Genomic DNA, 24,961 nt, shown 5'->3' with positions numbered 1-24,961 from the left:
TCTCATAAGATGGCCAAAGTATTTGAACATTTTTACAAGCTGAATTTTAAGTTCTTGAAAGACTAACAATATTTCTTCTTGCATCTTTAATATTTAGTATCAATTTTGTTGATCTTTTTAGCATTTCACATATAAAACAATATGTACTGACATTATTGAGTTAATTTGTGCAACCTTTTTGAAAGCCACATGTATGTTTCCACCAAAAATTTATATCATTTCTAGGTAGTTCACATAAAATTGGATTTTAATTGGATTTGCTTTAGTACTAGAAATCATAAAATTTAAATATAAATATTTAAAATATTCAAAATGTTAATTCAAAATGTTGCCTAGCAGTCTGATTTTTGAAATAAATTCAGTTGGACCATTCCTATTCAGAAATCCCATCTGTTTTTGGATTCCAGCCTTTCCTCTTTCGGTCCTCTATTCTGCACCAAATAACAATTTATTTCAGAACAGGCAGCATGATGCACTATGGCAAAATCAGCATGCTCAGTTGTTAAATAGGAGCATTAAAAAGTTATGCCTGACTAACTCTCCAGTTGTGAAAATAACTAAATATATAAACTCAGCATGTTTAAATTCAGAAAAAAAACATTAAACAAGGTGAATAGTACTGACGGATTTCACTTAAAAAAATATGTGTATTTTATTGAGGTGTTCTAAATGGAAGGATTATTTTGTGTTTTCAATACCCCAGCTGCAAATAATAACTGCAATGTTGGTTTTTTAGATGGGTTTTTAATATAGCTTAACACAACAAAGAATTTAGATAACATTACCCTATAAATGTAAAAATTAGGAGTAATTGTTACATTTAATGCACCACAGAAGGATTTAATAGTTGTGCAAAGAGTATTATGTGCATATGTGCACGTATGCGTGTTGATATAATCTGTTGTACCAATGGGTCAGAATTTGTTCATTCCAGTTCAGAATAGATGATACACAACTTTACTAAATGGACTTTATGCTGAAATTTCAGCTGATGATGCTACTGCCCTCTCTAGGTTGCCATGCCAGAAGTATGAATGATGTAAGTGGGAGTTTATCTTTGAGCTAATGATTGACTTAACTGCGTTTTGACAGAAGAACTTCAAACAGTTTTTTATGTTTGCTTTGGGATTTTGCACCTGTTATCTCCTGCTGCAATATTATTTTTAGCCAAGTTTAGAAATCTTTGGATGTAGCTGACCCCTAACTGCATCATTTCACCTTGGGTCACATATCCGGATGCTTGCCCAAAGCCGTGCTAAATCTTAATTTCATTTTCAAAACGGCGTTACTGTGCCTACTGTAATAGGAAGAAATCCCCCCCCCCCCCAATTATTATTCACTTTTAAGCAAGCCAGTTGAAGGGTATGGAAGAGAACGAGCAAGCAACCTGCAGTATCGAGCGCATTTCTATTCAAGCATAATCGTTTTGGGTTCTCCGGATCTCATGACTATTGCCTCACGAAAAGTGGGAATTTAAAGCTCCGCTGTCGCACAAAACGAAATGGGGGTGGGGGGTGGTTGGGTATGAAGAGAACGAACGGACGTGGCATCTCTTAAGATTTGCGAGGCTTGCTGGATAATCCGATCGAATCGGAAGGCTTCGCCCTCTATTGCAGTTGTCAAGATTAGCAATAATTGGTTACATGTGAGGGATCTTTGGGGGCTGGGACCTCCTCCCTTCTTCCATTGATGGGGCCTCTCGCTGTGCATTTCGCCCCACAATTCCGTTTGCGCTGCAGAGTTTAAGCACCGTATCGCTTCGGACCTTATCTTGTATGATAAGACAGTAAGAGAGCCGGGAAAAGCGGAGGGCTCTCAAAGAGCAGCTCCTTGAAGCCTTTGGCGGCGACGCTGGGGGTGTCTTTTATTTTAGCCTGCCCAGGGACCTATAGCTGACTGAAAGGACCGAGTTGGTACCTCCCTCTGCTCTCCTTAGATATTTGGTACGTTCCTCCTCTGAGCGCCAGAAGAGAGAGAGGGGAGAGAGAGAGAGAGAGAGAGGCTAGCGAAACCTGCAGCTTGAGTGCGAGCGTCTCTTTGGCGTTGCGGTACGGGGAGGAGAGTCGAGCTTTCATTGTCCATCTAGCGGGAAGACTTTCTTGCAGCGGAGCGGCGGTCGAGAGTTATGGAGTACTCGATGCAGGGAGAAGTATGGAAAGCGCAGACCTTGAAGGAGCTGATCGAGATCCTGCATCACTTGTTTGCCAGCGATAAAGTCAATGTGGCAGAAGTGCAAACTTTAATGGAATCTTATGAGAGCAACCCAGAGGAGTGGACCAAATATGCCAAGTTTGACCAATTCAGGTAATTGGGGGGGGCGGGGGGAGGACCACTGGGAGAGAGGAAATGAATGTCTGCTATGCCGAATTATAGCCTCGGAGGCTTCAGTTGTTACTGAAGGCAGAGAAAGAAATGCATCTGGTGCTCAGCCCTTATATACAAACCCGCTCCCTTCCGTTGCCCCCTCCCGATGTAAGGTGTGCCAGACTTTGTTAACGCGGATCGCGTTACATGTATCTAATTTGCAGCTTTCATTTTTTTTTTAAAATCATGCAAAACGAAATAATGTTTTGTTACCAACCTGGTTCCCATGGCTGCAACTGAGATTAAGTGCGATTTTATAAAAAAGAAAAATAACTTGGATCGAGGGGTGGGCCACGCAATCCAGCGCTGGTTGCCAATTTAGAAATGAATGGGGTACCTTAGAAACAGCTGGGGAGAGATGCATTGGCAAAACTCCCAGGCTGTCTTGCCCAGACCTACTTGCAATGTGACACTTTTTATGCTGCAGAACCTCCTTGGTTCCCATTCGAAGTGCCCCGTTTCCGGGAACCAACCTTCGTGTCAAAGGAGGTCTTACTAGTTTTGTCCTGCCTTTGCAGCCCATATGTTAGGATCTGCGTTATCTACTCCAATTTTTCTACCATTTTTGCACATTTGATTATTAGGTGTGACATTATGTTGGTCACCTGGTTTTCATTTTTTGTGATTTTCCAAAAATTTCTGCATTTATGCATACTACATCTTGAGGAATGCATCTGAAGGGGAATTAGGAGCAATATAACCATGTCTATTGCAGAAGTGTGAATGTAATTTAAAAGAATCTTTGGCTGTCTAGTAGAGATGTAGAGTGATGGCTGCCAAATACAATTGAAAATCAAATCACATAGAATGGCAAACTACAATACGACCTTGTATTTCCCATGTAATATTGCAAAGTTGTCATACTTGATTCTGATGCTAGTTTGATTTATAATCCATAGGGTGTACTACTTATAAATTGCACTCACAAACTCCCTAACAAAATTGCATGTTATACGAGCCCAGCCTGTATGGTTAGTTTCTAGCTGTATGTCTTTTAAATCCAGGAACTTTATAAGAACACAGTTGTCCGGTTGGAATTGACCCAATTTGTGTGTTCTGTCAGTAGTTACTGTCATGTTGATGGGGTTCTGTATGACTGCAGCAGATATTGGATTCTTTTTCCATGTGGGAATGAGATCAAAGGATAAACATCCTTACTCCGTAGAGCTATTTTGACATGTGCAGGTTGATTTTAAACAAAAAAGAACTTTGTCCCTCTGACCTCAAGGAACTGAAATCTAAGTAGTGCAGCTGAAATATCTGAATGATCATGCACATTTGTGAATAGCCACTATAATAAAATAGTTATTACTACCCAACATTTATGCAATTCATTGCCCTTCAACCTTATGGTTATCACCTACCATCTTCCACATCCACAATCATATCTACAAACATATTTCTGCCTCAATAGAAACTTCATGTGTATGATTAATTAAGTTTTAGTCTAGGAGATGTTGTTATTCTTTAGGCATTATGAGACTCTTTGTGGTCTATGTCACAACAGTCCAACAGGCATATTTCTCTGAAAGATAAGAAATATTAAAGAAAAAATAACCTGCATCCAGTGACATTGAGTATAGCAACATACTGTATATCACGTATATTGGTTTCTGCAATACAGAAAGGAGGTAAGTACGTGCAGATTCAACTCACCTAGCTTGTAGGGATTTGTTAAGTAATTCTCTAAAGCATAAAGCTGCATCTTTCAAGTAGTAGCAAACTCCCACTACCGATTTGAGTTAATTGCTGTTTATCCTTCCATATAGCCTTCTTATATCTGGTATTGGTCATAGTGCTTGGAAATGCTGGCAAGCACAGCCAAGAGAAAGCACCGGGTCAGAAATGCTGCCCTAACCATTAAATTATTCTTCCCATATATATAATAAACAGAGAAAGGTCAAAATGTGAATTCTTAAGGTACATCCAAATCAATATGGTTGTTACATAAGTTAAGGATTGGCACAAGTTGATTGTTATTCTATGACCTATGACCTGCCAAAATACCAAAGACACTTCCCAAAGTTTGGAGAGCGACGACTGCTATTCAGAATATAGATGACCTCAGTGACTGATATAGCTGGCATGACTCTTCGTGGTACATTACATTTCATATATATGAGGTCACAAAGCTTTAGCTGACTCCTTATCAGTTTTCACGTTCCAAGGTAAACAATGGCATTGATTACTTTTCTCTGGAAGCTGTTAAAAAGCGTATGTGATCTTCACTCATTGGTTAGTAAATGCACAACTGTCATTCAAGGCCATCTTAGTAGCACATGGTATCTTACAAAATTATCTTTCTCCTGTCCTTCCAGTTTTTCTGTGAAGAATGTTCCAAATACCACTGAACAAAGAATCCTAAATACATCTGTAAAGTAACTTATCTTGATCTACAGAAATCAGAATCTCTGTTAACTTTCACATCTTTCTGGGCATCCTCACTACTTTTGGTAGTAATGTACTAATTGGATTATTCGGATGTACATATTTTAATTTGGAAATGGAATTGAATGTTACTATCACTCCCCACACTCTCTGTCATAGATGGTTAAATGCTATATATTTCTGTTTGCAACAAAGCCTGTGGTTTTAACAACGTCTGGAGGATAGTAACACCCAGAAGCCTACATCCCTGTTCAGACTAACTAGGGTTGAAGCCAGATGGATACATCCGGAAGACCAGGAGTTCCCTACTACAGATATATAGGGAAAGAAGATGAAACCATGAGCTAATGGTTGCTTGGCATTTCATTGGTTGTCTCCTTTCCCTAAAGTAAATATATTCCATAAATTTAAAGGAAACTGCTTATTTGAGGCTCAGGTGATTGGAATGGCAAGACTGGAGTGACCAAAAAAACTAAGGCACTTGCTAGTGATCAACTCTGCAAATTGAGTATTAGATTATTTACATCACCCATCATACTGACAATTAAAAAGAAATGATAGCAAGCCCTCTGAGATGCAAACTCTATATTTTCTGATTCATAAGCACTAGTTTTGGATGGCAATGGAAAGTTAGGTTTAAAGCCATTTGTGGACACAAGCATTTTGGTTGGCTTCATACACTCCCTTAATGGCATTATTACCATACTAAGAGGAGTGATAAAATTGTCTGATATTGTATTATATCAATGCATACATGAATATTATCAAGTTTACAAGTAATAAAGCAAGCCACAATAAAGTTATTAAATGCAGGCAGTCTTTAAAAATTACGCAATATATCTTGGTATATATAAAGAGATATGATTAGCTCCCCATAATAGATGACTTAGTTACGTATATAGAAATAACTCTCAGGAATTATCTTTAAAACACTACAAGGTCCTGCTAACAAAAGTCACAGTTTTGGTGGTTTATATACTTTCCTCTCTAAGTTCCTATGAAGAAACTTTGAAAGAGATATGTTTAGCCTTGAGAAAACATCTTAAGGGGAAAGATAAAATGATAACACACTTCAAATACCTGAAAGAAGGTCACATAAAATGGGGCAGGACCTGTTTTTTTTCATTCCAGAATACAAGATTTTGGATACTGGACTTAAGTTACAAAAGGCAGATTATGAAGTGAGGGGAAAACTTTTCTAACTGTGCACTTTGACAGTGGAACCAATTATCAAGGGAGATTCTCCTTCATAGGTTATGTTTATTCAGATACTCTAATCTTTCTGAATAATTGGTTGGTCATGACTCATCTTGAGCACCATTTGTTTTCCTAAAGCATTCCTTGAAGTAAATAACAATCCTTGTTTTCCTCTTCTTGAACATTTTTGTTGCCTCTACTCCAGCTGATGGTCCTCAAGACTCTGATAAAATTCAAAGTAGATACCACAATCCTAAGTCTGATTCCTCTTGTTTAGGTTAGGTTTAGGTTTATTGGATTTATATGTTCATAAACTGTCCTGCAGAGAGCTTTACAAAAAGGGTCTCTGCTCACAAAAATGCTGTTACCCACATAACACACCAGAGCTTTGTATAAACCAATAAGGAATATAGTTTTATCAGTGATCAGATTGGAATGGAATAGTTTCCAACCCATCTGTGTCATTTTCAATGGTATCAGCGGTGTGTGTGTGTGTGTGTGTGTGTGTGTGTGTGTGTGTTCAAAACTGGCAAGATGGCAGTTACAGAACTGCTAAGAGATTGTTGCTACATACACACACACACACACACACACACACACACACACACAGACAGTGGGCAAGGCTTTAATCATGAGGGATGGCCTTTGACACATATACACTCTGAAGATGCCACTGGTCACTTTGGGTAAATGAAAATCTGTTTTTGAGTCATAGTGTATCATAGTATCAGGAAATATACATATATAGTACATATATCTCTGCTTCATATTTACATTGTGAACTGGGCCTATCAGTTAAAAAAACTGACTTAAGGTACTTGATGTTCATCTCCCAAAATATTTTTTAATTTTAATAGAAAAAAATAATTTTACTAAGAAGTAGAATATGCAGGGATGTGGTGGCTCAGTGGCTAAGACGCTGAGCTTGCCAATCAGAAAGCCGGCAATTCAGTGGTTTGAATCACTAGTGCTGTGTAACGGAGTGAGCTCCCGTTACTTGTCCCAGCTTCTGTCAACCTAGGAGTTCAAAAAATAAGAACCACCTTTGGTGGGAAAGTAACAGCTTTCCATGCACCTTTGATGTTTAGTTATGCCAGCCACATAACCATGGAGACAATCTTCGGACAGTGCTGGCTCTTTGGCTTTGAAATGGAATGAGCACCGCCCCCTAGAGTCAGGAACAACTAGCATATAGGTGTGAGGGAACCTTTACCTCTACTTACAATATACAAGTAAAGGTAATGCAAACTATAAAATAGTAAAAAAAAACCAGAAAAAAAAAAGAAAAAGAAAAAATATTTAAAAAGAAAAAAGAAGATAAAAAGGAATTTTCCCCCTACTTCCCAGCAAGTATCAAACAACTTTAACAACTTACTATCAGCTTTTCAAATACAATAATCTCTAACCCAGTGATGGGTAACCTTTTCCAGACTGAGTGCCCAAAGTGCATGTGTGTCGAAACTCCCATTAATGCTAGAAATCTTTAAGTATATGTTTTGAATCACTTTTTACATATACTTCTGGATCAGTGACATACGGTGAGGTTTATGGCTGGTGAGGCACTGACACAGGGGTTTCAATTTTTTTTAGATTTGTGGACTTCAACTTCCAGAATTCCACAGCCAGGCATGCTCAGTTCCGGTTTAAAGCAACAGTATTTGTTTTTCTCCTTTGCAAAAAAGTTTTCCTTCATTCTTTTTCTTCTTCCTCCCCCTCCTTCCTCCCTCTCTCCCTCCCTCCCCCTCTCTCAAACAGACACACACACAGAGAGAAGTTGGATCCCTCTCTCACTCACTCACTCTCAAACAAACACAAACACAGAAGTTGGATTGGATATATTTTCCAGTGGCTTGAAAGCAGCTCCTCTGCCATACCCTGCCCCACACACTCCTGCTGCCTTCCGATCCAAGCCTTTGATTGCAGGTGGAGCCACGTTGCCTTTTCAAACTTGTAATCAGTGAAGCTGGGCTTATATACTTTTATCCGTGTGTGTGTGTGTGTGTGTGTGTGTGTGTACATGCATGTGTGCATGCATGTGTGTGTGTGTTTGAAAAGGCAACGTGGCTCTGCATGCAATCAAACTTTTTGAATTCCTCCCCCTCCCTCCGACCCACACATGTACCTTTTCCAGCTGTTTCAGAGAGGATTTAAACTCTGCTGTTGCCTGTCAACATGAAAAGACAAAAAAGGAAAAGGAAAAAAGCATGAAGTCAGGCTGAGCTAGTTGCTGCCAGAGCCTCTAAAAAGCCTCTAAAAAACGCCCTCTACAGGAGGCAGGAGAAGGATGTGCCTCATCTACGTCAGGAATTTTTCGGCTTTTAACCCTTGCTTAGCTCTGCTCGAGTGATCATAAAGTCAGATTAGATGAGGCACCTTGTTCTCCTGCCGCCTCCTGTAGAGGGCACTTTTTAAGAGGCTTTTTTAAACAGTTAAGCACTAAGCAGAGTCATCCATGGTGATTCTGGTAGCAACTAGCTCAGCCTGACCTCAGCTCTTGCCTTTTTCCTTTTACTTTTTTTTTTCTTTTCATGATGACAGTGGTGAGGCTCTGCCTCCCCTGCCTCCCCTGACTGCACATCCCTGTTCTGGATGCATCCATTATATTATTTGCTTCTAATGCCTTCTAGGATCCAGACTTCAAAAACCCAACTTTTTTTCCTCTCAAAGAATGTAAACATCTAGTTTCCCACAGAAAGGATTTTATAATTTATTTCCAATTTTTATTACAAATTCTTAAACTTTCTAAAAACACTCAAAACATTATGTTTTCCAAAAAATAATATTTTTCCAAGTGCTTAGAATTGTATTTAAAACTACTTTTACCAAGGGGAAGGAACCTTACCCAGTGAGTACAGTAAAAACATGCTGATTTAAATAGTCTTAATATTTCCCAAAAGAATAAAAAGGTTAAAAAATGAAGTTCGGCCAAATTTTGTCCTTAAAAGACCATGTTACGATGGATATGTCTAGTCTAACATAGAGAAGGACTAGGGTTAACTTGATTCCAATCTTTCAAGGTTTGAGGTACTGCCCTAAAAAGAAGGGGTTGAGCCTATTTTCAAAAGCACTGGAGAGTAGGACAATATGCAACGGATGGAAATTTATCAAAGAAAGATCTGACCTGGAACTAAGGAAAAAATTCCTGACAATGAGAACAGTTAACCAGTGCAACAGCTTCCCTCCAGAAGTTCTGGAGATTTTAAAGAAGAGATTGGACATCCATTTGTCCAGAATGGTGTAGGATCTCTTGCTTAAGCAGCGGGTTGGATTAGAAAACCTCCAAGGTCCCTTCAAACTCTGTTACACTGTTACTGTTACTTTGACTCCCAACCGCTCAACAACTCATAAACCGTCTACAAAACCATGGTTCCTGCAGTCTACTCAACAAGACCACCTGTCTGGAGTGCATATGAGTTATCTCACAATCTTTCCTTTCTCTGAAGAGATTTTGTAAATTCAGATATAGCATCCAATCACTATCTCGGTCATAAATGCCATTTTCTGTCTAGCTCACCATAGCACTCATAAAAAATCCACCTCATTACCCAAGTATTGACTTATGCTTTATAATGTTATTATTAATTACGTAAGAGAAATACAATGTCATGTAATAACAGTGCTCTGCCAGATTTTATTTTCTAGGGCTGGATACTCTTATTATGTTGTATATCATATATTGGTTGCATCATTTTCAATAACACATTGCCTGTATATAAGTGAGCTACCTGCATTTCAATTCTTTCAGTTTTTTCATTTTGAAAAAAGTCTCTGTCCAGATGTTTTCTAAAGTGCTCCATGTTTGGATAGTGCTCTGATCTAAAACCATGTCCATTCTGCTGGTAATATTTAAAATGGATAAATGTGAATTGTTAATACTTGAGAGGTGTTTTCTAGTGAAAATGCATTAGGAAACTCCTGATTTGCAGCTTTTAAAAAATCGGCCTTAATTCAAAAGTTTTAGAGAATTTCTGTTCAGTTTTTTCTTCTGTTCTGCAAGCTCTAGTCTGTTATCTTGAATCTTACTAAAGAACTTCCTAATCAGAGATTCTTGAGTAACACCTGCCCTTGACGCTCTTTATCTAATTTGTCATAATCTCTTGTTATGTATAAAATTAATATTTTATCAAGAAGATTTTGTCCTTTTCCTTTGGTTGCCTTCATGAATACGTGTCCAGGCATGTATGTATACATTATATATTATTACATAACTTTTCCTTTCAGGTGTATACCTCACACAGAAAAATAATTTTCCTTAATATGACTACAAATATTTAGAAATTATCTAATCTGAGAAGCATTTGAGTTACATTATTAATTGGATTGTGAATTTGTTTTTAAGTTTCTTTTGAATTCTAGCACTATATAAATGCGGTTTTTTAAATGATTGATGCTGTTTAGTCCTTCCAAACTTCCTTTTAGATGAGAGAGGGATCTTGGAAAATATTAGTATAGTAGTATAAAGAGGTGAAGAAAAATGCATGTAATATAATGCTGCTGGTGGAAAATAATTATCTTTGTTCCTCCACTGTTCCAGAAGTATCCATCTGCATAGGGTGAAGTGTCAGGCATGGGAAACCGAAGAGGAAAATCCACCCCCCCCCACACACACACATACAAACCATAGAGAAAAATTCCACAAGTAGATTCACATACTCATTGGAGCTCACTAACTCTTAAGGTAGTGTTTTCAAAAGAGGGCGGGGGAATCTTGAAAGCTGGTGTCCACTATTAATCACTGCAGTGGCGCAGTGGTTAGAGTCCAGTACTGCAGGCTACTTCTGTTAATCACTAGCTGCCAACAGTTTGGCAAATCGAGTCTCACCAGCCGCAAGCTTGACTCAGCCTTCCATCCATCTGAGGTGGGTAAAATGAGGACCCAGATTGTTGGGGGCAATATGCTGACTCTGTAAATCGCTTAGAGAGAGCTGTAAAGCACTGTGAAGCAGTATATAAGTCTAAGTCTGGGATGGCGAACCTATGGCATGCATGCCACAGGTGGCACACAAAGCCACATTTGCCAGCATGGCAGCCCTCAGCTCTGGCTCCGGCATGAATGAATTGCTGGTTGACCAGTTGGGCCGTTTTTCGTCCTCCACAGGCTTCAAGAAAGCCTCCGGAGTCTAGAGAGGGTGAAAATCACCCCCTCACATGGGTATTTGCACATGCACAAGTGGGGGCACACATGTGTGATACTGCTCGTGCACACAGTTTTGGCACACCTTTAGAAAAAGATTAGCCATCACTGGTCTAAGTGCTATTGCTATAGACTAATAGTGAAGAGACCAGACTAGAAATCAGGAAACTATGAGTTCTAGTCCTGCCTTAGGCACGAAAGCTGGCTCACAGGGTTGTTGTCAAGAACATAGGAAGAGAAAGGAGTATGAGGTACATTCACCACCTTGAGTTATTATTTATAAAAAATAATAAACATAGGATTTTAAAAACCCCTAAATAAATAAATGTATGCTTTAGTTTATGTCCTACTGTTTAAATCATTTGACATGTGATTCTTGTCCAGCAAGAATCTGCCTGTAAGGTAAGTCACACAATGCAAAACCAGTGAATAAAATGATTTAATGTCTCAATAATCTTTAACATGAAGGTTTTTTGGAACAGAATGGCAGCCTGCCTATGCCATTTCATGTCTTTTAAAAATTGTTTCTGCTTCTCGAGGGTAAAACTTACAAGGACTCCCTGTTTTATCATTTCAGATACACAAGAAATCTTATAGATAAAGGAAATGGAAAATTCAATCTGATGATCTTATGCTGGGGAGAAGGCCATGGCAGGTTTGTAATTGAGAAGATACTTAATTTTCAAAAGTCTGTGGACGCAATTTTACAATGTGAATACACTTGAATGTACCCTGAAGAGAATGCTGTTTATGTTGTAACTTAGTAATAGATGGTTGAAGTCCACCTTTCCAACATATTGATAACTCTTAAATTCATAGATCAAAACCAAACGTGTAACAATTGTCAATGGCCACATTTTTGTATACTGGATTACTACTCATGGTCACTGGTTATCTGGTGAGGCTTCATTAGTGCTTGCTGATTTCTCTTGAAGAAGATTTTGTCTTTCCGTAAGAGTATAATGTGTGAGGATCCTGTCTTGACTGCAAAAGCTAGCCAGAAAAGACAGCTTGCTATAATTTCAGAAAGCAAATGAAGATGCACTTTATTCTCAGCCTGCATTCAACAACCACGGGATTAGTTCAAAAGAAAACCATGTTTTATAATTGCTGCTACTTTAAGTCCGCATCTTCAGAACTGAGACTCTTAATGCAACTTCTCATAAGAGAATGATTACCAAAATGGTAGCTCCAAAATGCAATTTCCCCATACACACCAAACACTTTTTTTTTGCAATTTTGCATACTCATTCATGAGTTTTCTTGGCACCGGTAGATAAAGTTTTCCATTGCACTTTCTGCAGGTTTTTCGACTTCCAGCTCTCAATCTCTTATGCTTTCCCATTTAAAGATCAATCACACCTGATCCTGAGATCAGACCAGTGATGAAATTTAAAAAAATTAACTATTGGTTCTGTGAGCATGGCCTGATGGGCGTGGCAGGGGAAGGATACTGCAAAATCCCCATTTCCTCCCCACTCTGAGGTTAGCCAGAGGTGGTATTTGCCAGTTCTCTGAACTACTCAAAATTTCTGCTACCGGTTCTCTAGAACATGTCAGAACCTGCTGAATTTCACCCCTGGATCAGACAGAACTATTTAAAAAATAAATAAGGATCAATTACAGAAGCTCTGATCCTAGAAGGGCAAATCCCTACCCTGCATGCTTGAATCTTCACATATTTTTAATTTTTAAGCATTTTTATTCAGCTTTAATATTATTTTAGTATAACTTCACATTGACCCAAGAACTAGTCTATCAGTCCTGTCCATACATATCATGTTAAAGACTGGAGAGTAATTCATTTATAATATTCACACCATTTTTATTCTAACCATAACAGTCCCAAATTGTGGGTATTAAAGGAGTTTAAATTCACCCAATTCTGGCATTTTAAGAGCAGAGCAATAAGAACAATTAGAGGTCCAGCATCACATTTGATGCTGACAGAGTACCGTATGGTAAAAATAAGATACATGGTTATTTCCAGAGACATTGTGTAAGGAATGGATTATTAACAGCATGGGAACAAGTAAAAGGAAAACACTACTTAGAAATACCAATGTGGCTTTAAACAATCGAAGCGTTGACACACCCAAATATTAGTAGTACGAAGAATATTATTAGATACAAATATATTTTAACAGAAAGGGGGGAATTAAAACAAAAACAAGAGTTAGAAGAACAAGGGATTGATATAGGTTGGTTTTCGCAATTGCAAATACAATCAAGATATGAAAAAGATAAGAGAGAGTATGGCTTCAATTTGGGAAGTTCAGAGCTGGATAAGATACTCATGAGGACAGAAGAAAGAATGATTAAGAAACTATATAGCTATCTACTAAGAATCAGATTAGAAGAAGTGGTTAAGGGTACAATGATAGCATGGGCAAAGAATTTTGGCTATACAATTGAGTTAGCAAAATGACAGCAACTATGGCAAAGGAACTATAGCAATAGCAATAGCAGTAGACTTATATACCGCTTCATAGGCCTTTCAGGCCTCTCTAAGCGGTTTACAGAGAGTCAGCATATTGCCCCCAACAATCTGGGTCCTCATTTTACCCACCTCGGAAGGATGGAAGGCTGAGTCAACCCTGAGCTGGTGAGATTTGAACCGCTGACCTGCTGATCTAGCAGTAGCCTGCAGTGCTGCATTTAACCACTGCGCCACCTTGGACTACAAATTAACTATGTCAATAGCATATATAAAATGTTTTATAGATGCCACATGCCATCCAAAAAATTAGCAAAGATGTTTAAATGTTGATGTTCTCTTGTACTTGAGAGACCGCCTCCTGCCAATTACCTCCTTGCGACCTATTAGATCACACAGATTAGGCCTCCTCCGAGTCCCATCCGCCAGTCAGTGTCGACTGGCAACTACGCGGAGGAGAGCCTTTTTAGTAGTAGCTCCGACCCTTTGGAACGATCTCCCCGTGGAGATTCGTACCCTCACCACCCTCCAGACCTTCCGCACAGCCCTCAAGATCTGGCTATCCCGTCAGGCCTGGGGTTAAAGATTATAATCCGTTCCCTCCCGAATGATGAATGAATGTTGCTTCTAGTTTTAATTACGTACTGTCTTTATATGTCATTGTGTGTACTCCCTTCCCTATACGTTGTAAGCCGCCCTGAGTCCCCTCAGGGAAAAGGGCGGCCTATAAATAAATTTATCTAAATTATCTATCTATCTAAAGATAAATCAGCGGAATGCTGGAAATGTCAACAATTTACAGGTTCATATTGTCATATGTGGTGGACGTGTGCAGAAACAAGGAACGATTGGACTAAAATAAGAACATGGTTAGAGAAAATGTTGCAGAGAAATATAAAGTTTAGACCCAATATATTTTATTGCTATGCTTCCATAGAAATATAATAAAGAAGACACTTATTTGATTATACATGGAACAACTGCAGTGAGAATTGTATTTGCACAAATTTGGAAATTAGATAAGATACCAACGGAAGAAGAGATAATAAAAAAGATTTTGGACTGTGCAGAAATGAATAGGTTAACTTTGAGAATAAAAAATAAAGAGGAATTGGTGTATCTCAAGGCATGGGGAAGATTCTATGACTGGTTAGAAAATGAAATCTAGAAAACAAAGTAAGAGAGAGATATAGAACCCAGATGATACACTATTAAATGAAAAAGGGGGGAAGAGGGGGAAAACAGAAAATAAAGTATTAATATATAAGTATATGTTCAAGAGTGAGACACAGATGAAAAATAATTGGGATATGATAGTGAAGAAAAGGGAATGGGAAATGATAAGTATAAAGCTATAACCGGGTTTGTGGGAATACCATCCCGAAAATACACCAGGTGAGAGAGGGGAAGAGATAACCACAATAACAGAAAATGGAAGGAAGAGAGAAGGAAAAGAGAGGAAAGGAGAGGGAAGTAAGAAAGAGGAAAGGAGAGGAAGGTTGGAAGGGATAGAAAGAGAAGGCGAGGGCAGGAAGGGGAAGAGGAAGAGAAGAATAGGGGAGAGGTAAGGGAAGAAGGAAAGGGAAAGGAGAGGACGGAGGAAGTAGAGGAAGGGAGAAAAGAAAGGAAAAGTAGGGTGGTGACAATACAAAATAGGTGTATGGGATGGTAAGCAAAGCAACCCTGAATGTATATTTTAACTTTTTATATGGAAAAATAAATGTGTAAAAGTGATAAATATAAATAAGAATAATAATTATGTGAATATATACCTGTAATTGTATGAAGGAGACTAAAAAAAGAAAAAAACTTTTTTCACATTTGACACTGACACAGCCAGTGAGCTGTGTACAAGGAGTCTATGACAATTTGCCACAGCCAACTTCCTATAGGACAAGAATGACACTAATATCAAAGAAATAGTGGAATAGAAACATTAAAGAAATGATTTGATTTAATATTTGATTTGATTTAATAAATTTATAAGCCGCCCAATCCCGAAGGACTCCGGGCGGCTTACAGAAAATAATTTTTAAAAAGTAAAGAGTTAAAAACAAACGGAGGAAAACAGATTAAAAGAAGCACATCATGCACCCAGTCTAATCGGGGCTGGACCTCGGTCAAGAGGTCAACAGCCCCAGGCCTGCCAGAATAGCCAGGTTTTAATAGCCTTTCGGAAGGCCATGAGAGTGGGTAGGGTTCGGATCTCTGGAGGTAGTTCATTCCTTAGGGTCGGAGCGGCTACAGAGAAGGCCTTCCCCTGGGGAGCCGCCAGCCGACATTGCCTGGCTGACGGCACCTGGAGAAGACCCGCCCTGTGCGATCTTATCGGCTGTTGGGAGGTATGCGGCAGAAGATGGTCTCGTAGATATCCGGGTCCTAGGCCATGTAGGGATTTAAAGGTAATGACCAGCACCTTGAATCGCGCTCAGAGACCGATAGGGAGCCAGTGCAGCTCGCGGAGGATAGGTGTAATGTGGGTGTATCTTGGTACACCCAGTATTGCTCGCGCGGCTGCATTCTGGACTAATTGTAGTCTCCGAACACTTTTCAGGGGCAGCCCCATGTAGAGCGCATTACAGTAGTCAAGTCTTGAGGGACAGAATAAAATATGATTTGCAAAAATTAAAATATGTTTTAATTATTTAAATAATTAAATAGAATTGTTAAATTGTCCTGCAGAGAGTTGTCCCATAGTGAGTTGGCCACAATGAGTTGGCTGTGGCATGTTCTCCCATTTCGATGTACAAGACCCTCTGAGAACTGGAAGAATCCGCTTCTCCAGAACTCAGTCCATAGAATGTGGTTTCATGATTGCCTAAAGTGCAGTGATTTCCACATAGGTTCACCACTAAAAATCATACACATCAGAATGTGAACAAACAAATTATGGTACATAACAAATATTGGTAGACATCTGGATTCCTTCATAAACGTTCATGCAATCCTTTCAGTCAGCGACAGGTTTCCAGTGCCAGCTACAGATGAAAACAAACTGGATGAGCATTGTCCTTTTGGCATACAAACATATGGTATAAGTGGGTTTTATAGCTTAGCCAGAAATAGTTCTTGAAAACAGTCTGTCATTTTGTTTTTGGTTTTTGCAGGACTGCTATCTTGATTGCTTTTGTCAGAACCAGCTGCTTTAGCGCCACTTGGTGACTTCCTTCTTTGTGCTTTATTACAATGGTAGCAGGGTTTTCATTGCTCTGATCAGCCTCTGTAAGATGGCTCCAGGGTTTGACTGAAAGAGCATTGTGCTGTGATGGCTGCTTAAAACCAGAAGTAGAATGCTCCTCTTGGTCCCCACCCCATCCCAGCCTTTTCAATCTGGTCAAGAGAATCTCTCTAAAATGTCTTTGGAAATGTGGCAAAGGATAACGTATCCCTTTTATATGCAAGAATGGCTTGGAACCCTGAGGTCTGAAACAACCATTGTCCTCAGCCCTCAAGTGGCTTTTAAGGCAAAGGTGGGCAGCTATGCTGGCTTAGGAATTCTGGGAGTTGAAGTCCACAGGTTGTAAAGTTGCCATAGATGCCCATCTCTGCTCTAGAGCAAAACCAGTTTCCATAACATGGAAGGATATGAGCTTTGTAAGACAGAAAATAACCTGCTCCCTTTTGTAGCTCATTCTTTAGTTAATAGGGAACAGAATAATATTGCTTCGGTTTTCTTTTGTTTTATTTTGTTTGCTTTGTTTTTCTGGAATGTGTGCTATTAATATTGGAAAATTATTGTGGCTCATTTCCAGTTTAGTTTGTACCCAGCACATTCCTGTTAATTCCTATACTAGATCAGATCAGAGCAAGCACCCACACCACTCAGTTCAGCAAACATTGAAACAGTAAACTAGCAAGACTGTAATAAAGGCTGGCAAAATAGGGAGGGAGACACGAACCACAAGCAAAATTTACATTGTCTCAACAGTTTATCAAAAGGCACAGAACTTTCTACTGCAAACAGTATTGTGGGGAATTAGCATGGACAGTGTCAACCTAAGTGGCCTTAGGCTATTGTAGCTTTATTTCCATTCCAGAGATGGAAAGTAGGACACCAGGTGATCCCGCTTCGATTCTGCATGTGAAGGAAACAATTTCGTGGATATGGATGGTATACATAGCAAGTACAACCATATTCACAATTTTACCTATCACATTCATGGATAAAATTGAAGGATTACAAGTATTTGGGCACTTAGAACAATTAATTAGCATGAAACTCTTGTCGGGGAGGCAGCAGTAGTGTCTAGTAAATTTTCAGTTCTGCTTGTAGTCAAAAGCATTTAAGGTGCCAATATCGCTTAATACATTCCAGTCCCTTATAACAAAAGTAGGACTCTGAGAACAAGGCTACTGCTTTCCCACTATTATTGGTAATGCCGTATGGCAACAAGGTCTGTAACAGTAAATCTATGGTTAAGAGTTGTTTCTACATAGTTTAACACTGTTTCCAAACCTAAATATTGCCTGTCTTAGGTCTATTTCTTTCTTAATTAACATTCCCAGTCCCTTTGAAATATGTGTTCTTTATAACCTAGATACTTTACTTTTCTCTCTCTAAAATTGTTGCACAATATAACAACGTGGCATTTATTTTCTATTACAAAACAGAGACAGAAAAAACAAATAGTGCCAAATTGGTTTTTAATAAAAAAAAGATATGCAAATGTATTTTATAACTACTATTTTCCCTATTGAACATCTGCAATAAACTTGGTTGCTATGTTTGTTAGCAACTTGAATCCTGAAGCCAAAGACTCAGAAATATGGCATTAATAATGGTGGATCTTAAAGCATGTTAGGAGTGTGTGTGTGTGTGTGTGCGTGTGTGTGTGTGTGTACGTACGTACATGTGTACAGCTTCAAGTAAAAAGAAGAAGTAAAGATGGTGGTCCTTTTGGCTAGCCTGAATAATATTTCCTTTAATAATGATCTTTTCTAATCTTTAATAATCTTTTCTTTATTAATTTAATAATTAATCCTCCTTAATGCATGGGTAGAATTACTTGCTGCAATACTTACTTAGATTCAGTCCAGGTAAATGTTTGTACAAAAAAATGTAAAATATGTGTACCTGAACAATTCCCAACACCTTCACCCTGGATCATTTAACTAAAATGCTGGGATTAAGTTTAGCAACACTTGGATATTTACAGTTGGCTCCTTTAGAGCATTGTAAAGAGTAAACTCTTTCACACAGAACTCAACCCCTAGTTACTTCAGGGATATGTCTGTGTAGTTATCTTGACAACAATGTAGAACTGATTTACCATTTGCCTTCCTCCAGGCTACTCCCCCACCCCAAATGTCTCAATCAAACCTAGAATTGTGGACTTTCCTGGCAATCTGCAATCCAAATACTAAGCAGGTCCAACCCTTATTTACCTTTTCAGATCAGCCAAAGATGGTGGTTTATTGCTGTTACCTAATTGGAATAGAACATTATATTCATGATAATTGAATTTGTAGGGCATGTTGTGCCGTGCAAAACAGCAATTAATCATTTTTGTTTATTGCCAATATGCTGTCTGGGAATTCTGGAAATTGCATTTTAACTCTTTGGAAGTTAGAGAAAGCTGATCTAGGACATATGTATTTTATATACCTTACAGGCATCAACCTTTCTGACTTTATGCATTTTTTGAATTTGTTTTTGTAGCAGTATCCATGATCACACAGATTCGCATTGTTTTATGAAGCTACTTCAAGGAAACCTAAAAGAAACTTTGTTTGAGTGGCCTGGCAAAAAAGGGGTTGGAGAGATGCTTAAAAAATCAGAAAGAGTGTTAAAAAGAAATCAGTGTGCCTACATTAATGGTAAGTCATTTTGCTCTAGTGTCTTTAAATGTAACATTCTTTCCCCAGTAATGATAGAGGCGTCCCTGTCAATTCCTACTCTGTCCTTAAAAAAAACCCTTCATTTTGCAATATTTGCTATCATAGTTTTTACCTGGGGAAAAGAAACCTCAAAAATTATGGTTTTTATCCTGGATAGCATGTTACTGGGTATAAGGAATAAGGTGACTTCATTGGAGACAAAATTGAATTGATTTTTAGAAAATAACTTTATTGATAACAAAACAGAGAAGAAAATATGTTCAGATCATGTTAATACACCAATCCTTGAATATTTTTCTAACCTTGGAGGCAAGATAGAGTGAATAGATAAAGAGCAGAGGTTGAACATACACCAGTCAGTCCTTAATTTAAAATACTGGCTCAATTTCCTTTCCTAACACAATGGAATTTTTCCATCAAATTTCTCTTTCTAATCTGTATTATTTTGATTTACTGTACATATAATAACTACTGTATAATTTTGATAGCAGGGATTTCATCTAGAAAGCAGAAGACCATAAGTTCTCATTTGACCTTAGACATGAAAAACAGGCTGGGTGACTTTGGGCCAGTCACTCTCTCTCAGCCCAACTCACCTCATGGGATTGTTGTTGTGGCAAAAATAGGCAGAGGAAGAAGTATTAGATACATTTGCCACCTTGAATTATTTCTAAACATAATGAATGTGGGATAAAAATACTTTTAAAAAACCAGTAGTCTGATCCCAGAGATTATCTTCCTGTCTCATAATAGCTACCCAATTTTTTTTAACAATCTTTCACTTACCTTGCTGCTGCTAAGATTTTCCTTATCTTCAAACCACATAATTTTCCATTACATTCCTGAGAGTTGTCTTCAGTTTATTTATTCTGCTTGTCACAGTGTTTTTCCTTTCTCCCAAGTTGTCATCTTATCTATGCCTGGCCATCCATAAACTTCCTCAGCTGCTGCCCCCATTTTTAAAAAGGTTTTTTCTCTTCATACCATCTTTCAGCTATATGGTCACACAAATTACAAGCTTAGATGTTGAAACATGCTTTTAAACTTGGAAAAGATTGTTCTGTATATGGCTATGCCCTTGAATAATAAAGAAACTCAAACTATCCCTGACTAAACTAGAAGCTACTTTTGGTATTAGGTAACGTTGTGGCTAATGCCTTCTGGGTACCTGTCCCCCCATTTGTTTGAAATAACAAAAAAATAAAATTGTGTGATTCCACATCTATATAATGGCAGGTTTAGTATCTTCTTTTTCTCCAAGTGGAGGAAAAATGGGTGCCTAACCTAATCTAGCTGTTTTTCCTGGCCATTTTACCTTCTTTCCTTTATCTTTTAGTTATAAAAAGATGCTAAATATTTATTGGCTATTTATTGCGCTTTATTTTATGTATATGTATGCTCACTCTGGATATTCACTTTATCATGTTTGCACTGTGACAGTAAGTAGCTAATCGATATGTATGTTTGAATACAAGTTGAATATAACAGGTTCCTTCCTAATCTGAATATCTTGATTCATACAGCCAGCTGGGATTGCTGTTGACCTGATTAAACATTGCATGTGAGCGCTATCAAAGACTTTAATTCATCGTTTTTCTTTTCTGGGATTTCTTCCCATTCAAATTGCAGTTTTATATAATGAGAGTAACTTCTGTTTCTACAATTCTCCCTTAGTGCAAATCTCCAGCTCCTGAAACAAATGAACCTACCAAACAATCTAGTAACAGACAACAAGTAAAAATGGCAACTGCCCAATAAAATGCAGAGGAGACATGTTGGCTTGTAATCCAATCATGCCTCCCGGTGCTTTGTGTGGTTCTTTGTCTGTCTATCTGTTGTTGTTTTGGAAAAATCTTTAAAACCCATAATAGCCTTTTTAAGATTGAAATCATTGGAAACAGGCTTAGGAAGCCATTCATTGCTCTTTCACCATTTTGCCTTCAATTTTAACAAGCCAAGATGGAGTCTTAAAGTACCCTTTTGTGGAGCTGGTCTACATCCTATGGCCAAAAAGGAGCACTGTCTTTCTAGATTTGCATGACATAGCATGATTCAGAAGTATAAACTTCAGTTACTCCAGAATGCCTTACTGGGAGTCCAAAGCTGATTAAGAAATAAACTAGATTCCTGGATATGCATGCTAGACCCTTTGAAAGACCCTTTTAAATATAGCCTATTAATAAAGCAGCTGGTGACTCACCTAGTGCAGGGGTCCCCAACCACTGGTCTGTGAACTGGCACTAGGCCGCAGCATGCCATAAACCAGACTGCGCAAACAAGCGAAGCCCACCCGTGGCATGCAGGTGGCAGGTGAAACCACGCGTCCTCTGATCTATGGTAAAACCTCTCTCCACAGAACCAGTCCCTGGTACCCAAAAGGTTGGGGACCGCTGACCTAGTGGACTTCATGGAGGGGTTGAAAACTTGGATCTGCCAAATCTAACTATGAACTGCATTGATTTGTTATTCTTTGTAGATTCCATTGGTTTGCATCGTGTGGAGAACCCAAGCCATACCGAAACAGCTGTTAGTCTCCACTTGTACAGTCCACCTTTTGAAATCTGCCAGACCTTTGATCAAAGAACTGGACACAAGCAAAAAGTTAAAATGACATTCTATAGTCAGTTTGGAGAAAGGACTCCATATGTAAGTATAACTACTTGTGTCTTGACATTTGTGGTCATGCTGATAGAAGCAATGAGGAAGTAGCCAGGAAACAAGCTTGACTCTTACATAACCATGCTTAGACAAGGATATTAAAAACATGATAAGTTTATGCCTGAACAGAGCTTCAGGATTATGGAAAAGAAAAACAATACACACTAGGTTTATTGTAAACTTTTCTGTCCTGACATTTTTATTATTAAAAAATAACTTCCAAATAAAAGATGATGTATATTTTCAGGATGGCATATCTTCATTTTAATATTTCATATTGCGACTCTATGTTTTTTTTAGAACATACAGAGTAAAACTAAAGTTTTACTACAGAATAAGACTAAAAAGAAGTGGGGTTCTCTTTGAAAAATATTGGAACTTGGGTAACCAGATCAAGCTAAAGTCTTTATTCTGACGATGTGGTTTTCTCAGGGCAGACATTTGAAGAAAATTGCAGTTTTCTGTCTTCAGTGTTGAAAACACTGGTCTGCATGATAGCCTTTGAAAAGTGTCTCAGCTAAAAAAGAATAAAATTAATTATTGATTATTAACCATTACTACTGATAGTAGTTTAACACTAATAAATGATGATAATTATAAAACTACTTTAGGTATTTTACAAATCAATTCCATTATTTCCCCTTATATGAAACGAATAAAAGTGAATCTGTTTTATACCTCAGAAAAATTATTGGAAAACATAATAGTACCTGATGTTACATTTTTCAGTCATGCGGTTATTTAAAATTTCTTGCCACGGTGACATCTGCTTTCTTTAAAATAACTGAAAACTCTCCATTTTTTTCTTTCTTTCTCTAGACTTCAGCAGTTTCTCAAGAGAACAACTGAAAAGCACAAAATTTACTGAATTATATATTCTTTTATTTTGTTAGAAATTGTTTCAGCAAGAGCAGAAGAATTATGTGGCTAATGCCAGTAACAAGCTGTATCTTTATGCAGGACTACATAGCTGTCCTATATGAAAAACAGCTTTTTAGCTATGATTTCTTTCTCTCTTTCTTTCTCTCTGTCATACATAAACACTAAAGTGCAGAATATAGAAGATTCTTGCAGACAACCAACAAATAAGAACATTGGGGGAGGGGCAGAATGCCTCTGATTAATTCTACTTCTGAGACTGTGTACACAGACATTGTACTTAGCAGGCCTTCAGAATGAATATGTACTACTTAAATTACTTGTATATAACTTGTCAAACTCCACTCCGTGTTAACATTAATTCCTATCTACCTATGATGCAAACAATTCTTTTTATCATGCATATAATAATTTGTTGGAATTTTAATTGTGCATTTTAAAAACTAACATGTGCTAGTACTATTTTTTTTAGTAGGAGCAATAAGGAATATCCTGTACAATGTTTTATTCAGAAAAAAAGGTCTGTGATTAAGTTAAGAGTGATGAAAGGGCTCAACTGTTAATGTTTCAGTTGGATGTAGTGTTAAAACCTCTCCAATTACCTTAATAAAACTGCTTTTTAGACACATTTGTACTATTGATTTTTTTTCTACATAGCATTAATAAATTTGGTCCACAGAAATTGCCTGATCAATAGTTTTGTTAGTCCGAAACATTACTAAGGACAAGAGGAGAAAGAACACTGATTTTTATTTTTATTTTATTTTTTTCTGAACCTGGGACGCGTATAAACACTGTATCTAGCACTAGAAATTAAAAGGCACCAAGGAAGTATTCCATTTTTTTCTTAAACAGGGTTCTTTGTTGTAAAAAAAAAGGGGACAAAAAGATTTGGCTGATTTACTAATTAAAATTGGAACTCTTTTTCACACAACAAAGACTTTGTACTTGTGCAGAATCTGACAGCAATTACTTGGGAGTGTGCTTCAGTGAACTAGTAGAGCTTATATTATGTAAAGCTGCAAAAAGAGGGTTGGAGACATTTTCTTCCCAAATATGTTCAATGCAGTGACATTTGTATAGTTCTACTAAAATTCAAAGCCAGAATTACTGAATTTTACAATGATTGTTATTTTACCAGCTCGTCGTTATAGCTGTACTAAATGTCATGGAAGCTACCTTGAAATGTAATTATATAACACCCAGCTTTCAAGGCTCCATCCCAGAAGTTTCAATATGAGAGGGTATGTATACATGTGTGTATGGCAGCTCAAGCACCGTGTAATCATAAAATAATATTGTAAAAGTCAATCAAGAACCAGTTTGGTATAGCGGTTAAGACACAAGGTTACAAATCAGAAGTCTGTGATTTCTGCCTTAGGCACAAAGGCTCTTTCTCTCTCAGATTTAGGAAGAAGGAAAAGATAATCTTCTTTCCAAAATGCTGCCAAGAAAACTGAGTAGTCCAACTGACTCAAAAGGCAAACACAGACACACAAAAACCATATACCTACATGAAACAAATCATTTTATGGAAAACAATGTGAAAGCCTAATACCCATTTTGGAGTTAAAGTCTTCTATAACAAGGAGGCCAGTATAGAGAAGGATTGTATAGGAGTCTACATCCCTTGGATCTTTCCTAAATGGAGCTCGTAAGTATGGGATCCTACTTGCACAAAAAGAGAGTGCAGATACCACCTACAGGAGACCATACACAATTTAATGCATTGGTTCCAGGTTGCCTCTAGTAGAGGCAACCCAACCTTATTGTAGCTTTGTCCAGGATCAGGATTTCCGTACCATCTTTAATTTGGGCAGGAGGTCATTGTAAATTTGAGAAAAATCAGCATATTGATGATACCTTACTCAAGCCAATTGGTGACCTGTACTAGTGACTTAATATAGATTTTTTTTTAACAAAGGGGAAAGTGTTGTATGAAACAAGACTATATTAGAGTATGTATAGGTTTGACTTCATTTCCCATTGCTTCAGCCAAGTGAAAACAGTCAGAACAGACGAGGAAGCTATTTAAAGGGCAAGTTGGGTAGCCTAGGGTCAGCTGC

At 38.0% G+C, this 24,961-nt stretch overlaps 1 protein-coding gene across 1 annotated transcript; it reads left to right on the top strand.

The window, feature by feature from the left end:
* The first annotated feature begins 1,963 nt into the window (after positions 1-1,963).
* CDO1 (cysteine dioxygenase type 1) lies at positions 1,964-23,519 on the top strand. The gene is made up of 5 exons (XM_014061437.2): positions 1,964-2,304; positions 11,661-11,738; positions 19,180-19,337; positions 21,835-22,004; positions 22,836-23,519. Exons 1-5 carry the CDS (start codon positions 2,126-2,128, stop codon positions 22,863-22,865), a joined length of 615 nt encoding a protein of 204 aa, XP_013916912.1. The 5' UTR covers positions 1,964-2,125; the 3' UTR covers positions 22,866-23,519.
* Positions 23,520-24,961: the final 1,442 nt, after the last annotated feature.

The sequence above is a fragment of the Thamnophis sirtalis genome, unplaced genomic scaffold, assembly GCF_051295495.1.
Source record: "Thamnophis sirtalis isolate CommonGarterSnake01/CBP01778 unplaced genomic scaffold, rThaSir2_p1.2 scaffold_5, whole genome shotgun sequence".
In the NCBI taxonomy this organism is placed as follows: Eukaryota; Metazoa; Chordata; class Lepidosauria; order Squamata; family Natricidae; genus Thamnophis; species Thamnophis sirtalis.
Note: the sequence above shows the minus strand (reverse complement) of the source record. Positions and strands in the feature narration are given on the sequence as shown.

What these genes read in the sequence shown, in the direction of transcription:
- CDO1 (XM_014061437.2), top strand. Translation starts at nt 2,126, where the DNA reads ATGGAGTACTCGATGCAGGGAGAAGTATGGAAAGCGCAGACCTTGAAG. An exon ending in TCAGTGTGCCTACATTAATG is followed by an intron (nt 19,338 to 21,834) that starts GTAAGTCATTTT and finishes TATTCTTTGTAG; the next exon opens with ATTCCATTGGTTTGCATCGT. An exon ending in TTGGAGAAAGGACTCCATAT is followed by an intron (nt 22,005 to 22,835) that starts GTAAGTATAACT and finishes TTCTTTCTCTAG; the next exon opens with ACTTCAGCAGTTTCTCAAGA.